The sequence below is a fragment of the Temnothorax americanus genome, unplaced genomic scaffold, assembly GCF_048541705.1.
Source record: "Temnothorax americanus isolate GAGA-0224 unplaced genomic scaffold, ASM4854170v1 Scaffold6, whole genome shotgun sequence".
Lineage (NCBI taxonomy): Eukaryota > Metazoa > Arthropoda > Insecta > Hymenoptera > Formicidae > Temnothorax > Temnothorax americanus.
Window position 1 is genome coordinate 5,338,840 of NW_027509751.1, and position 15,488 is coordinate 5,354,327.

At 37.3% G+C, this 15,488-nt stretch overlaps 3 protein-coding genes across 7 annotated transcripts in view; 1 reads left to right on the plus strand and 2 right to left on the minus strand.

Annotated features, from left to right (window-relative positions):
• Positions 1-114: 114 nt before the first annotated feature.
• Xit (ALG6/ALG8 family glucosyltransferase xit) lies at positions 115-2,553 on the minus strand. Its single transcript, XM_077419889.1, has 7 exons — positions 2,399-2,553; positions 2,018-2,290; positions 1,708-1,876; positions 1,441-1,650; positions 1,132-1,371; positions 715-860; positions 115-623 (listed from the first exon to the last, which is right to left on the minus strand). Exons 1-7 carry the CDS (start codon positions 2,551-2,553, stop codon positions 185-187), a joined length of 1,632 nt encoding a protein of 543 aa, XP_077276015.1. The 3' UTR covers positions 115-184.
• Positions 2,554-2,786: 233 nt separating this feature from the next.
• Positions 2,787-4,583, plus strand: LOC143904904 (uncharacterized). Its single transcript, XM_077419892.1, has 2 exons — positions 2,787-3,346; positions 3,772-4,583. The coding sequence occupies exons 1-2, from the start codon at positions 2,801-2,803 to the stop codon at positions 3,931-3,933; spliced, it is 708 nt and encodes a 235-aa protein (XP_077276018.1). The 5' UTR covers positions 2,787-2,800; the 3' UTR covers positions 3,934-4,583.
• The window catches only part of LOC143904900 (spondin-1), a 28,144-nt gene continuing 16,746 nt past the window's right edge, over positions 4,091-15,488 (minus strand). The window contains exons 3-17 of one of the 5 annotated variants that reach the window (XR_013259067.1): positions 14,501-14,744; positions 13,495-13,681; positions 12,892-13,180; positions 12,667-12,797; positions 11,785-11,971; positions 11,016-11,187; positions 10,334-10,652; positions 8,247-8,445; positions 7,738-7,908; positions 7,082-7,204; positions 6,731-6,879; positions 6,451-6,529; positions 6,177-6,242; positions 5,460-5,693; positions 4,091-5,395 (exon numbers count right to left, since the gene is read on the minus strand). Coding sequence is in view for 4 of the 5 variants with exons in the window: in XM_077419885.1 (XP_077276011.1) it covers positions 5,515-5,693; positions 6,177-6,242; positions 6,451-6,529; positions 6,731-6,879; positions 7,082-7,204; positions 7,738-7,908; positions 8,247-8,445; positions 10,334-10,652; positions 11,016-11,187; positions 11,785-11,971; positions 12,667-12,797; positions 12,892-13,180; positions 13,495-13,681; positions 14,501-14,744 (2,495 nt within the window). In the remaining variant the exon portion in view is untranslated. Of the gene's footprint in view, positions 5,694-6,176; positions 6,243-6,450; positions 6,530-6,730; positions 6,880-7,081; positions 7,205-7,737; positions 7,909-8,246; positions 8,446-10,333; positions 10,653-11,015; positions 11,188-11,784; positions 11,972-12,666; positions 12,798-12,891; positions 13,181-13,494; positions 13,682-14,500; positions 14,745-15,488 lie in introns of all 5 variants that reach the window. The other 4 variants (XM_077419887.1, XM_077419886.1, XM_077419885.1 and 1 more) reach the window with 4 other exon arrangements.

The window sequence follows — 15,488 nt, forward strand, 5'->3', positions numbered from 1 at the left end:
CTCTATAATGACATTAAATTGTATAATACGTATTTTATAATCATCATCAGGCAAGTATTGTACATACACGTATAACAGCGTGATTATCTACTAGACGATAAGGTAGGTGATCAGTTTTATAAAATTTACAAAAGCTTTATTTTGCTCAGGAAAATATGTACAAGTTTTTGGCAATTTGTATTCCCTAGGATTGCTTATCCTTTAATTTTTGGCGACTCAGTTTGCCCCCAACTGTTCTATCATTGGTAGAACGTGCATTCTCCCGCAGATACATGTGATAGTACAATGTCCAGCAATAAGTTACACCAATGGCACAATATACAGAGGTAAATGCTAATGGTAGGAATGGCAGTTTGTCGCCAAGTAACAATTTATGCAGCACCACTTCGTAGATTGTAACTAACGGTAGCGATATTACATACAGCCATTCGTGTAATTGTAACAGAGGCCCGCCGTGCTGATTAGTCAGGATTAAAATCGACGAAAGCATGTATGTCAGCAACAACATTAATTTCAATGAAGACAAATTATCGGGATACAGCAGAGGTAAAAGAGCAGTCTGTCCAGCAGTGCTTAAAATAATGAATATGCGCGCGTCTTCTGCATATATCGTCGCGAGGACGCTAAAAATTATTATAAAATCATATTACTTTTAAACTCCAAATAAATACGTGTTTCGTAAGATAATAAAACGTTCGTGTGTTTAGTACTCACCACAAAGGGATAATCGCGGTTAGTATGGCTTTCTCGTGCACATGCCAGCCAAACATGAATGAACTTAAAGCACATAGTACGATGCACCTAACAAAATGCCTCGAATTCATGTAGGACTTTTTACATAGCAGACACCATAATGCAGGCTAAAATATATTATATTAGTTATTTATATAATCCGTGTATATATACACGTATAAAGAATATAATAATATAAACTGTAAAATATATTTGGTATAAAATATAATTAAGTCACTGGCCTAGTTTACACCGATCACTTGATATATGCGTATTAAATAGTAAATAACTAGTAAAAATAAGATTATTGGCTGATCAGTTTAAATGTACTATTTGATACGCGTATCAAGAGATCGCGGTGTAAACTAGACCACTTATGTGTTACACGAATAGACTTACGAGCATTGTTACAAAAGTCAGAATAAACGTAACGATAGGAGTTGGAGTGGGTAATATAAGAAAGTTTTGCTCTTGCACTAGGCCACCCGTCATTACTGCAGATTTAACATCTTCCAACCATCCTAAGCGTTTCCAAATCACAGACAGCACTTTCTCTGCGCCGATATATAGAGCCCAACCATTTGCAGCCCAGTACGAATGTACCAGACCTCTTTTAAACGGAAATAAACGGGAAATTACCTAATAAAAAAAAAATGTTAAATTAAAAAGGAGAGAAAATGTGTAATTTGCAAGTTATATAAATATTACCTGCAATAATCGAGTTCTGAATGGGCCGAAGGATACTGCTAGAACGGTCAAAACGATAAGTCCAAGACTAAATAACCGTTTAAAGAACTCTTTACTGTCCCAACAATATGATTTCAATAACCAGACAGTGTATGCTGGTGCCACATATACATATAGATGTTTCAAATTGAGTAAAACAGCAAACCACATAGCGCCTTGCAATACTGAGACCTGAAAACAAGCCGCTTTTTACTACAAGTAAGTTTCAAAGTATATTACAGGACTTACCTGCTTGCCAATCTTCGAGACGTTTGCCATTGAGAGCAACAGAATGCCAAGTAGAAAACCATTGTACTGGAAATGTATATGATCAACTATCAGCAGTCCTATGTTGCATAATGATAAAAATATGAAAACTATGTGGTTGTTTAAAGATTTGCAAAATGTCCTACCCATTCTATAAAAAAAAAACACTTAGATTTAGATTTTATATTGCATAAAATTCTCTAAAATGTATACTTTTTTTCTACAAAGGTATACTTTTTTCAAGGAAGATTTATTTAATTATGTGAACCATAAATTTTATAGATATACTTACTCTCTTACTCCATAAGCAAGTATCAGATCAGCGAATATAACGGTGCCTCTCTGGAAATATACCGTGGCTGGCGAGGCATAATTCAAATTCTCCACTTTGAGCATCTCTGGATCGAAAAACGCAGCCGCTTGGCTAAGGCAGTACTCAAACCACGCAAACAGAGGTGGATAGTCAAGAGTCCAGGGAGATTGGGCGTTTACGTACCATTCTTTAACAGGTAAACTGTATGTGATGGCTAGCCAATTGCGGTGTACCTCAAAATCAGTGGAGCGACTGCAAAAAAGAAATTCACAAAATAGATATAAATCTCCAATATATATAAGTAAACAATCTTGGCACAAACTTTAGCCAGGAAAGAGATTATTCAGAGAGCTCGCTTACTAAGTAGGAATTAGGAGAATCTTAATACAGGTGACCAAAAGAAAAGTCTTCAACAGTATACTATCCGCTCTCCAAAGAACAGAGGCTGACGAGGAGGATTTTTCATCCCGGTGCACTTGAGTTTCTGTCAAAATGTCTTTCCCGTCAACGGACATGTTAATCCAGCTTGCACCAGTTGCACCTTGCTATTTATTAACGTCAATACTATCTCGATAAGCTTCGACGCATTCCGCAATTACGATAGCGGCCTCGGGGAACAGACATTCGGCGAAAATATCGTCTGACGCGCAGCGAGGTTAGGACGCGCGTGGCGCGTGGCGCGCGACGACTTATTTATAGGTTATGTTCGCCAGAGGAGCGGGAGCGGACTCGCGGTGTGTTCGCGGACGGAGCTGCTGAGCTATGTTCGTTCCTGGATTGCCGCCGGCTCTACGGAGGGCCGTGAATCTCTCTCGGAGCTTCAGTCGGTGTCGCGTGGCACGTGACACTTGGAAGTCCGGTCAGTATCGAGCGTTCAGCAGGAGGCTGCCGGGGGAGTTCCTCGGCAGCGACGGCACCAAGAAGCCGCGGCCGAAGACGGAGCCGGTGCCGAAGATCACGCTCGTGTCGCCGGACAATTCGATCACCGTGACCGTGCTGGAGGAGGCCCAGCGTCTGGCGAAACGGCGCGATCTCACCCTCGTCAAGGTCAACGATCTCGACGGTAAGACGCAGCGGGCGGCCTACAAGCTGGTGAGCAGTACCAGCATCCTCGAGAAGACCGAGATCGAGAAGGAGAGCAAGAGCGCCGACAGGGCCGCGCAAAAATCGGGCAAGGTCGCTAAGCTGTTTTACATATCGGCGAAAATCACCGAGCACGACCTACAGACGAAGACGAAGAATGCGATGAAGTTATTGAGTAAGGGGCGCAAAGTTAAAATCGCCATCACCCTGGACGGCGCCAGCGGGGTGAGTTCTGTGATTCTTTCCTCTGTTTCTTGGAAGTAACTAATTGTAAGAGAGATTCCCAGATAGAACATAAAACTCATGATGATGTTACATGTTACCATGACTTTATTCATCACTTACTTAAAAGTTACCTGAATCTGAACCTGAACCTGAACATGTCCAGACAACTTTTAAGTGATGAATAATTAAGTCATAATTATGATGTTAGCAGTTATGAGTTTCATGTTCTACCTGGGTTGTCAGATAAAAATGCGCACGGGGCATTTCATTACATTAAATTATGTACATTGTGTAATTAATCTATGTAAAATGTAATTTTGTAGGATATTTAAAGCCTGATATTCATAAAAGAAAACAATGCTGGGATGCCCCGTGAAAAACACAATTATTTAATCACATGCATGTTTTTTTCATTCAACATATAGGATAAGATACAAAAAGCCATAGAGGATGCTGTAAGAAACAATGGCAGTGTCCAACAAATGCCGTCAAAGAAGAATATTATTTTACTCTTAATAAATCCTTTACCTAAGAACGAGGATGTTTCCGTAGATAATAAAGACGAAACTAGCAGCTCCAGTAGTTAATGAAAGAAATAACACGCAAGATTTGTTGAATGTGATAAATACGGACGGATGATAATTTATCGTTAACATTGCAAGAGAAAACAAATCCTTCCTGCAACTAAAGTAATGCAATGATATGTATGCGCATTTATATATGTATATGTACATATTGTGTGAATATGTTTATATATAGTGATTATATTTATTTTGAATATATTATAACGGTTTTACAAAAGAATAACAGGTAAATAGCTTTTTTTTTGTACCATACCTACAATTTCATTATTGTCAATGAAGAGAATTCCATGTTAATAAAACTTTCCGTTACGCGTCAAACAAACGGCTTACTGTCTATCGAACTACTGATATGTCTACGTCGCATTTTACAATTGTATTTTAAAATATCGTGGTTCTCAGTTTCCAACTGAAGTTGTTGTACAAACTTTGGTCTTACAATGAGATCTGTAATGCGTGATAAATGCTACAAATATGACGACACGCGTATATACGTATAAATAAATGTTGTCGTTACGAGAGTGGTCTTCATCGCGTTTTACTACTCGCGCTAGAAAGGAGGCGACTTACTTAACATTAATATTATTACGTCGCAATATATTCTGATTTTACTCCTTTGCTACCATTAGATAGATATATCGAATGATTTGTCTTCACTGTTCACGAAAAACTATACATCAGCTATATTCGACATTATCGCCTATGACAATGGCAAAAATTCTAACATTCTCTCTCTTCTAAGCACAACTGACGCATTGGAATGCAAATCCATTTTGTCTTAACTTAATATTTTTGAGAAAGAAACGTCGCGTGTTATAGCTTTAAGATAAATAAAGTCGTAATTCAGTATCGGCACGACGAGCGTCGCGAAACGACGCCTGGTGTGATTTTTTTGTGCGTAATAAATTACACTGGAGGACAGAGAATAGAGAGAGAAGCAATTCCAAAAATCTCTTTCTTATTATAGCCGTTTTAGAAGAACATGAACTTCTATTCTCTACAGAAAATAATCAGTGACTCGTGCAACGTCTCTTAAGTACTATATATGGTTAAGCAAGTGTTGGTTCTGTGTATATATCACAAGATAAAAACTGATTTTTATTTTTTTTCTCCTTAATGATTTCGATAATCAAAATCCAGAGAAAGGCTTAATTCGCTATTTCTTACGAAGTTTAATACACAAGTCACAAACGCAAACGAGATAATTACAAAATTGTAAAATAAACGTGTATTTTACTTAAAATCTAAAATATCTTAAATTTTGTCGAGTCAAATGAATTACTTCGTCCTTTCAATCACTGATTCACTCTTTGATTTTTATCTCGTTAACTCTACCTTCGCTATTAAAACGGCCGTTCACGTTAAAAGCGTGAATGTCCCAAAAGAATTGCTGTCGTCCAGTGTTATTCTTATCCTCCGATACCTCTGCTTTTCCCAAACGCTCCGAGATTTCGATCGCGCGACGTATCTAAGAGGAAATCGCTTAATCAGTCTATAGTCATATAAATTCCAACGTTTGAAGCAGAACGCACCGCCGTGTAAATCGCTTTGGTGAGAGCGATGAAATTGCGAAAACGTTCCGCCTGTCTATTGCGGACAGTCCACCCTGCGACACTTCTTGATTTCCGCCAAGTTTGGACAGAGTTTGGCCCAGGCTCCCCTCGGCTTCACCGTCACCCTTCTGATCCTACTCCGCCATCCCTCGCCGCAGGTCGCGCTGCACTTCGACCACTTTGACCACGGTGTCACTTTGCAATCCACTGAAACTTTGCAAACGAGACTGTTAGACAAACAGAACTGACGATCACGCCTGCTCAAATATTTTATCAGGCAAATATCAGGCTCCACCCTTAGACGAGTCACGTATCCGACGAACTTGCTTTGTCGCGTTAACTCGACGGAGCTTGCGAATATGCGTTCATCGAAACGCCAGTTTTGTTCGCTGTAGCAATTTTTCTCAGTTGCGGAGAAATTTAATATCAAAATTGTTAGATTGTTAGGCTTTTGTTTTATATGTAAAGCGAAAGTGATGTAGTAAATGGGCCAACGACACGAGCTAAATAAAAATTTAATATCGTTTGCATCGAGTCCAAGTAGTTGAATGTATACCGCGTGTAAATGCAGTGTTTTTTTTATATCAAGAAAATCATAAAATGAAATCATAAGAAACTCTAATAAAATAAATTCCGAAAGTTTTCACGAATTTTAGTTATATGTTTGAATATTTCGAATAACAACATGGAACTTACTCCCGTGCTCGGCATCGGTATTTTTGTCTCGATGAAATCGCCGACCTGTTCCATCAGCCTGTAGAGCTGCAAAATTTGGTTCTTATTTATATTATTCTCTAATCGTAAAATCAACCAAAAATCGAAACTTCCAAATTTAAAAACTATAGGTACGTTTTTCCATGTAATAAAAGACTTTAAAAAATTTAGTAAAACAAATATATCAAGTTTTCATAATTTCAATAATTAAATCGGTTTGTAATAATAGATTGGACAAAGTAAGTAATATACTTACAGCACGGCGGAAGTTTGCGGCACTTCTTTCTTCGGAGAATCTTTTTTGGACAGCTTTTACCTCCATTCTCGGCTGGAACCTGTTCGCAAGAAAATTAAATTTTAGATATACGTATCTAATCAAGAGAGTATACTTTACAATTTTTTATACCGTATGTATAATTTCTCCGATTGGAGGATCTACGTCAATATTTAGTATTTGTTTAAACATCGTTGGTTTTGTTTCGTATCGTAAGCATCGAGAAATTTGAATAAGCACACGAATAAGTTTCTAACAATACCATAATTTGCCTGGTGCTCATTGTATATCCGCGACAGTTCTCACAACGGGACCATTTACTCCATTCGGAGACCTGGCAGTCCACTTTGCCATTCTCACTCGATTCCATTATCTGACTGCTCGCTTGAATGCCTTTAAAATTCTCCTTCTCTGCAAAGAGGCGCAAAATGATCTTCAGCGAAGCAGAAATTTCCGTGCATTGCATTTCTCGGCTAATGGTTTTTAAATTCACACTGTAAGAACAGATTGTATGTGTGTGTGTATATATGTATCCGTGTGCATGTACGTATCTCTATCATAAATATTGGTTTAATGTAGATCAGAAATGTTGCATAAAGCTATTAATTATCACCGTGTTGCGCTCTCTTCGCTTTCGCGCTGCGTTGCTCCTGAACGGGAATATGATAGCTGAGGACGCTGCTAAGGGACACCTTCAAGTTTTTCATGATTGCCGACAGATTCGCCCTCAATTCTCCTTCGAATTCGTTAGTAAGCGTGTGCAAGGTATAACACAAACGATTATTCGTAGAAAGACAGTTTACTCACAATGCGGAAGTTATTGTGGTGCATATTAAAGATTTTAGGCGACGAAAAAGCGTATATATATAGTTCTTGAAAGTCTTAAAGAAATAAAACAAATTTGAATAAAAATCAATGTTCTATGTACTATAGTCCTCTATAATATATTCAGATATCAGTATATTAGTAATATTTTTAGTATACTTTAATTCTAATATGCTAAAAATACTAACGATAAGATCAATGTTTTAGGCTTAATTTGCGACAACATTAATTAACGTATTGTATGAACAAGACACACATTGTATATACAGGACATACATTCGGTATTATGGTAAATCTGACTGCGGGAGTGGCTATCGCAGGTACAGGGATTAGCATGAAAATTTGATTAGCGCACGTGCGGCGGAGATTCCGCAATTAACAACATTATCATCATGCGCCGTTATAAAATGGTAAATATGGCGTGTAGTAATCGGATTAACTTACTTTGGAAATTACCGCAGACTTTGTAACAATCCTGTTCGGTTGGAAAATTGTTTCGATTGCCGTCGCATCCGGTGTACGTAAAGAAAAGACAGCGGCCGGTCTGCTTGTCGAAGTAGGTTCGTGACAAGTTCCCATTACAAGTTCCCGCTTTCAAGGGTTCGCTACAGATCTCTAATAACAAATATCTAATTAGTGGTGATGTTTCGCTGTTACAGTTACGGAGATAATGATAAAAGGCGCGCAGTGATAACGCTCGAAGATGAAATGTGTGACGTAAAGTAACGACCATGGTTGTCGACTGGTAGAAACTTTCCTAGCGAAAATATATGACGATATAACGAAAATACATCTCTGAATTATTTATTATTTAAAATAAAAATCAAAAATATATAATAATAATATAATAATATAATATTATTAGAACTTTATATACGGACCGCCGCGCGATTTTTTTACTCTTGAGTTGTACTGTCAAAAGTAATTCGGGAAGAAGTTGAGCGTCTACGTACTTTCTGCCTCCTCCCTCGTAAAACTGCAGCTCGAGATTTCGGATGTGCATGACGCATACTGTTCCCTGCACTTCACGTCGTCCTTATCCATGTACTCTTTATGCAATAAAAGCCTGGATCTCGTCTTGACGCCGGGCCCGCAGCTAGCGCTGCACGGCGACCACATGGACCATTCGGTGTAGCGATCGGCTGGACACGTCTGCGGCCCAGAATAAAAAATCGATTCGATTAATATAAAAAAGGGCAACCTATTGAGAAAATTGTAGAAGCAAAACTCTCCTTCTCTACATTTGCGTTAAACTCGAAAAATCTTCCAAACGCGCATTTCCATGGATTGCGTAGACTTCTTTTTACTTCGCGAGTTACTTAGTCACGCGCTATTGTCTGACGTACAAGAAAGTACAGCAAAAGAAGTTTGCACTTTCAAATGAGTATCGAAAAAATATTTTAGAGAGAACGTGAGTTTTGCTTCTGTATTATTCTTTACTCGTGTGTTAAACGTGACTCTTCAATTTATCGTTGAGATTTATTTTGTCATTTAGTAGCATTTAATCGTTACATTCTTTATACAATGATTACGCATGTGAAATATTATAAGCATAAATGTACGATTGATGATTACGGTTAATAATGATTATTTTTAAATAAAAATTTGGTATTGATTCATCGTTACAGTTGCGATATTACAAGACCGCAATATTAAATAGATTTTCGTCATGTATAAATTAAATTTTTTCTTTTTTAGTTTCTAGGTTTTAAAAATATGTTCCTGAAATATTTTGATAATATCTGCAAAACTGACAAAGTTACAAGCGTTTGAAAATCCTGTGCAGATACTGTTTGATGTAATCAAGAAGATTTAACGATTCTAAAATATGAATTCTGAAATATTCTTCAAATCTAACATAATAAAGACAGTTTTAGCTACAAAGGCGATTCTGTTTTTTTAATCGTAAAACCTATTTATTTTTTATCGTTCTAAACAAGAAAAATCCTCTTAATTAAACACAGATTTAGTGTTTTTTTTTCTTCTCTCGGTGATAAGAATTAATTTCTTGAAAATGAAAACAAGCAGCTATATCTTTAATCGCAAAGCTGTCGTTATGCAGCAAGGGAGTTTAAAAGCACTCGGAAATGAGTCTGAAGTAATATTTAAAGAAAAAAAAAGAAATTAATTCACCGGTACTTGAACTCTTCAATGTGCTTTTGATGCTCGGAGCGCTTTACGTGCTCCCGTACCACTTCTTGCGTGCTCTAATGGCATTCTATAAAAAGGAATATGATTAAATTTTTCATAGACCGCGAGGTGCTAGATTTCCCTTGCTGATACCGCGTGACTTACGTGAGAGTGCCCGTGCCATGGATGGATCTATGAGAAATGGTATACAATTATCGATTACTCGTGCGAAGCTATCGCCACTGGCTGCCTGATGATTTAATACTTAGCAAAGCTGCTGGATCGTTGTAATAAATATCGAGCGAACTTTTCGACGAACTTGTTTCTTCGAAGTATCAAATTGACCGAATGTGTTTTACAAAAAGTTCCAATCGAATTAAATGCAGTTTAGAAATTAGATTCTCCGATTCTAAAGAAATAAATGGAGAAGCTCGCGTGTAAATCTAAGGAGAAATGTTTTAATAAACTGAAACAAAAGTGTTTGACACTTTTCAATTAATTTAAAGCAAATTAAAAGCAGATTAAAAATGTTTTGCATATATTAATCCACGAAGACATAAATAAACAGAATTTCTTATTTTGATTAATTTTTTATCCCAATAAAAATTTAACACATCTCAGAGCTTGAGAATATTTAATATTGACAACTGGAAAACTTTAATGAATGCTGATGGTAATGCTGATATTCGACGCAGCTTTCGCTGAAGAAAAATTAGCATCGTATCTGTCATAGAGTTTGAATACCGTTTTTTTTTTTTTTTTTAAATCTTTTCTGTTACGTAACGGTTAGCGATCATAGTAAACTTTATTAATCGTGATTTAATAAAATTTCGTACTTCGCGAATCAACTTCGTCGGAAATTTCGTTCCCATCTGACCATTTGTCCCGATATGCCTGAACTTTTTCATACCTGGAGCCATTCATCTCCGGGCCAGTCCGCTATCTCACCAGTATAATCCTCGTGCTGGTGATCGTTGTCCGAATGATTCAATCTTACCTCGTCCGTGTCCTCGCCCTCGCAAGGCTTATTCCCGCAATCGATCGACTGCTCGAGTACCGGCCCGCTCGGCACGAGTCTGCACTGTTTCCGAAATCTCTTCGATCTGAAGTTCCTGGACCGGGTCAGGCTGCCCTCGCCGCATTTCGATGAGCACGAACTCCACGAGCTCCATTCGGTTAACTTGCATCTATCGCTCTTCAAGAGTCCGTCGTGATGACCATTATTATTGCTGCCGAATTGTAAGTACAATTATTTCGCAACGATCGTGCAAATGAATCGTTATAGGTATTAGAGGCACACAATTTAAATAGATTTTTTGCAATTATACAGTTCGTGACATGAAAGTACGCGAATAATAGCCCTCACGCGCTCTTATATAATAGGCTCCGACTTTTCCTTTTGGGACACCTTGTATAGTCTAAGATATTTTCTCTCTCGAAAGTATAAGAAACTAATTAGAAAAATAAATAAGAAGTAGAGTTTTACGAAGCTTTACTCTATCCACGGAAGATTTTTCAGCGAAAGAAGAATTTTAAGAAACTTTACAAATTAGTTCTTAGTCGCAGAGATTGTGTGAAGAGGCATATATTACCAATAGGAATTTTGTGTATTGTAGCAGGGTCTTCGACTCGTGAGAGGCGTGCCGCATCTGTTCGCGGTTGCCGCAGTTTCGTTGAGAAAATGACGTTGTCTCAGCTGAATGCCTCTGCCGCAGGTGACCGAACATGCGTTCCATCTGTCCCAAGGCGTAACTTTACAGGCTTCTGCATATAAAAAGAACATTGATTATTTTTTAAATGTCTCACACAAAAACCACGCGTATCTGAATTCCGTATTAATGCACTTGGAATAACAAGAATCAGGTGCATCATAACTAGTGATAACGTAACTTATATCTACATACAGCAGATTTATCATGCACTGCCTGTCTATAGAATGAGAAGCAAACAATACGTCGTAAAGCGAAAAATATGTAGTTAGACGAATTACGCTGAGCAAAAGCAAATTGCTCCTCACCCGGACTTATTCCGTTTTTAAACAGTTATCGCATGAACAATTTAGGGAATAATTATGCAGATCTGCACTCTGCACGCGACGTGGAGATTCATGATTAACGTTACTTTAATCGTTCAACTTCGCGGAAACTCGTTCACGAGTTTTAATGTCTCAAAACTGACACTTAATTCTGTTTTTTTTTCTCTCTTTTTCAGGTATAATGTAAATTTTTTACATCGCCGAGAGAACCAAGGATCGGACGTTAATGCGCTGCTTTAAAATTCCCGTGTGATACAATTAACTGTTGTAAATTCATCACGAACACGTTTCTTCTTTCTATTTTTTTTTACTTATATCCACCGCACCTGTATTATTCTTCGTATCGGCGTCATCGCAGGTCTTCTCGTAAAGTCTCTGTCTGTTGAGGGAGAGCTTCGCGAGGGGTTTCATGTCCAGACCAGACGGATCGTAAAAAGGCGACCTCGAGTCGTTCGGGTATGTCGATGTGATACGTCGAATCGGCTCCTGTGGCTCCGTCGGCGAATCGGGTGACTAGTAATTAATACAAAGGTAATAAATATCGCTTAACGAAATAATTATGAATGTTTGCTATAAGATATCTCTCTCTTATAAATTTCTCAAAATTCCTTATTCGCTGAATGATCTTCCGTAGATTTTATTTAAAAAAAAATTTTTTTTAGCGTCCGACGAATTTATTATCTCATTGTCGATTTATTAATTCTTGTGTCCCCCGCCTTTGCAAGACGAATACGTAGCAACAACAGCGCGACAATAATAAAAAAATAGATATGCCGTTACGAGTTACAAATTAAAAAATTCTCGCGATTAATGCGCTCGATTTTTCGTAAGAAAAATAATGGAAGATAGAAAAAGAGAAGGAAGTTTTTATTCATCGGAAAAATTCCGAGAGAGCAACGATGTCAGCAATTCTTGTTGCGTACAACGGAGGTAGCTATTGTGAACTGATAGAATTAGGTATTCTCTCTCTGAAGAGACGATCCCTCAATGCCGACAGATGACGAGTATCTCTTTTTTTTTTAGTAACTCTCCATCCTTTCAATGAAGTACAAATCAATTGCGCTATCTTGATGCGTGCTCTTCGGGAGTTTCAAATATTCTTTCGTACAAATCGATTCTTTTCTTTAAAAAAAAAAACCGCTAAGGCACCCGATCTTAAATTATAAGCAATCAACTGCAAATAAAAATTGATATATTTGTTCACTTACCACGTATGTAATGCCGTCGTCTGTGCCAGCATCGTACGGGTAGAGATTCAATTCTTTATGCTCTATCCAACTGCAATTAGGTAAACAAAGCTCGAGACCGGAAACGCCTACGAACCAATCCGGGGATGGATCTAACGGAAAAAAAATTTTTAAATCGTTAAGCAAAAAATTATCACTCAATTTGACACAAACTTAATAGCCCTTTTAATGAAAAATTAGCCTTACCAATCATAGATACCAAGCTCATCAAATGATGCTTTCTATCCACCCGAAATACAGCAAAGGTTTTGCCAGTTACATTCGGATAACTGATGCCTCTTGCCTTTATTATAGTTCTGATGTATTCGCTCTGATTTTTTAACTCGGATTCCAACTTCCGTGTCGCACCAAGCTCAGCTACCTGTCGCAGTCCGTCGGTAGCGTGGCCGTTGTAATCCCAGAAACGATACTGGCCCGTATGCGATGCGCCAATCACGTCCGAGAATCTGATCATCCATCCCTTGCTTGGAAAATCCTGTAGAGAGGCAGAATAATGAATGGACGACGACAAATCTGGGTAGGAGCAGCGTCAATCGTTCGAAGTCTTCTCACAAATGATTTAATCGCGATTCCAAATATGTCAGATATATGAAAAGGATGCTACAAGGGTTCTATTTTTCCCAGTATTTATATATATATATATATAGGCTCGAACAATATATAAATCTTTCTTTAATTGTTTGGGAAATCAGGCCTTAGCAGGGTACAAGTTAACGCGTTGCAACTTGTAAGACAGAAATTTGTAAATACGTTACAATTTTCGCCTGTCGCCGACACTTGTTCACGTACTTTTGGATGCGTGTTTCTTGACCACAGGCCTTCGAACGTGACTTCAAATTTTGCCTCGTCGCAGGCACAACACTCAGAAAGGACTGGGCCTTGATCGTCGGCTTCCGCTTTTGAGTCTTGGCACATGGTAAGAACCAAATTTTCGTCGTCCATATACCACGTATCTATTGACTCAAATACTGTTGCTCTGCAAAAAAAAAAGACAAGAAAATGAAAATGTAATTGACTGCATGGATATTATGCCGAGAATGCATTGTATAAATAAGGCTGCTAGATCAACAAAGTAAAATAAGACAAAATAGATATTCTTTCGGAGTAACTCAAATAAATCGATAAAATTACATATAATCACGTAATACATGACTGTGTATTAAATATTATATGCATGTAATATATGAATAGCGCGATATTGTAAAATATATATTTCGTAATATCTACATGCATTCAAATATTATATTGGCGCACCTGCAACGAGAGGTGCATTATTTGTATTTAATTTTGTTTTAAAAATAAATAAAATAAGAGCAATAAATACCGTTTCCGCCCCTTTAAACGATGTCGATGACGGTTTTGAGTGAAATCCTTTAACACAAATACTGTATATGCGTAGCAAAATGTTATAACGCTGCGAAATTTTACGCGTTTATAAATAATGTATGACGTTATAGGTGCAAATATTTTATACATGTTTAACCATATAGGTATACGAACATGTTTAAATAGTAGACATTTACATCGCGAAGCAGCGTGCTTATCGTTAAAGTTACCTCATTACTATTTAATTTCTTTTAAATGTCGCAAAATAAATATGCTTTTATTTTTCTGCAGGTTTATAAAAGCGTAATTTTATACGTGTACTAATAGCACGATAATACTGATGTCATTTAAATTGAAATTTAAATTACAACAAAAGTTGCTTCAGGGTATCATGTAATTTATTTAAACTGTTATCCTGCGATTGTCGCGAAATTAGATATCATTTTAAATCAATAAGTGTACCCCCTACCTTAAGAGGATGCAACCGCTACCTTCAGCAGGACTATTCCAAACAATGGATATTTGTTCTTTCTGCATCTTGGATGTCTCCACGACGGCGTTCGCGCAATTATCCGCGAATCTGGTCATCGCGTCATCCTGAAGATCGAAAACGCCGACATCGGCCGTCTCGTTCGCGTTTTCGGCCTCGGCAGATATGAGGAATCTCGTGAACTTTCGGTGCATTTGCTCGGTACTGTCGGCTTTCAGGACCACTGAAATAATCGGCGATCTTTATTTGGTATGTCTGGATTGCATTTCGTTCTGAAGAATGGCCGCAAGATGTTTCGTATATGGATGAATGTGATGCAATTTTGTCTATAAACGAATAATGCTTAACTGTGTATTTATTTGTAATAATATATACATACAGATATGTTGGAAAATATTATATTTGACAATATGACATGGAATTTAATAAAATGCTTTTTCATGTAACGATATAAAACATGATAAAACATCAAAATAAATTTAATAAAGATTGCGATATACATTATGTATTATTACCACATCTTTTTGCACAATATACTATTTTAACGTATGTAATTGATGCCTTTTATATTTTTTCTTTCTGAATACGTAATTTTGTCAAATTTCTTAACGCTTAAAAAATTATTATAAATTTATTAATAATCGAGAAAAATGTGAGCGCGAAACGGATAATAGCAGATTATCGGTCTTTTAAATAAGCTTCCTTTAGAACTTCTATCTTATATATACGTTATGTATGTACATAATATACACAAACAAAGAAACACACACATTTATTGATAGACAAACAGAAACGGTCTGTCAGACGATTCCGCTCTGTTTTACTTTTCTCCATTAGTCACTTAGAAACACCAGCAGCTTAGACGAATTTCGCGGAAGGATATCCTTACAAGTGACAATTTTGTCAATTTTTACAAAAGTCCAGTCTCACAGGTATATAAGTATTACAACATAGCAATAAATAATGC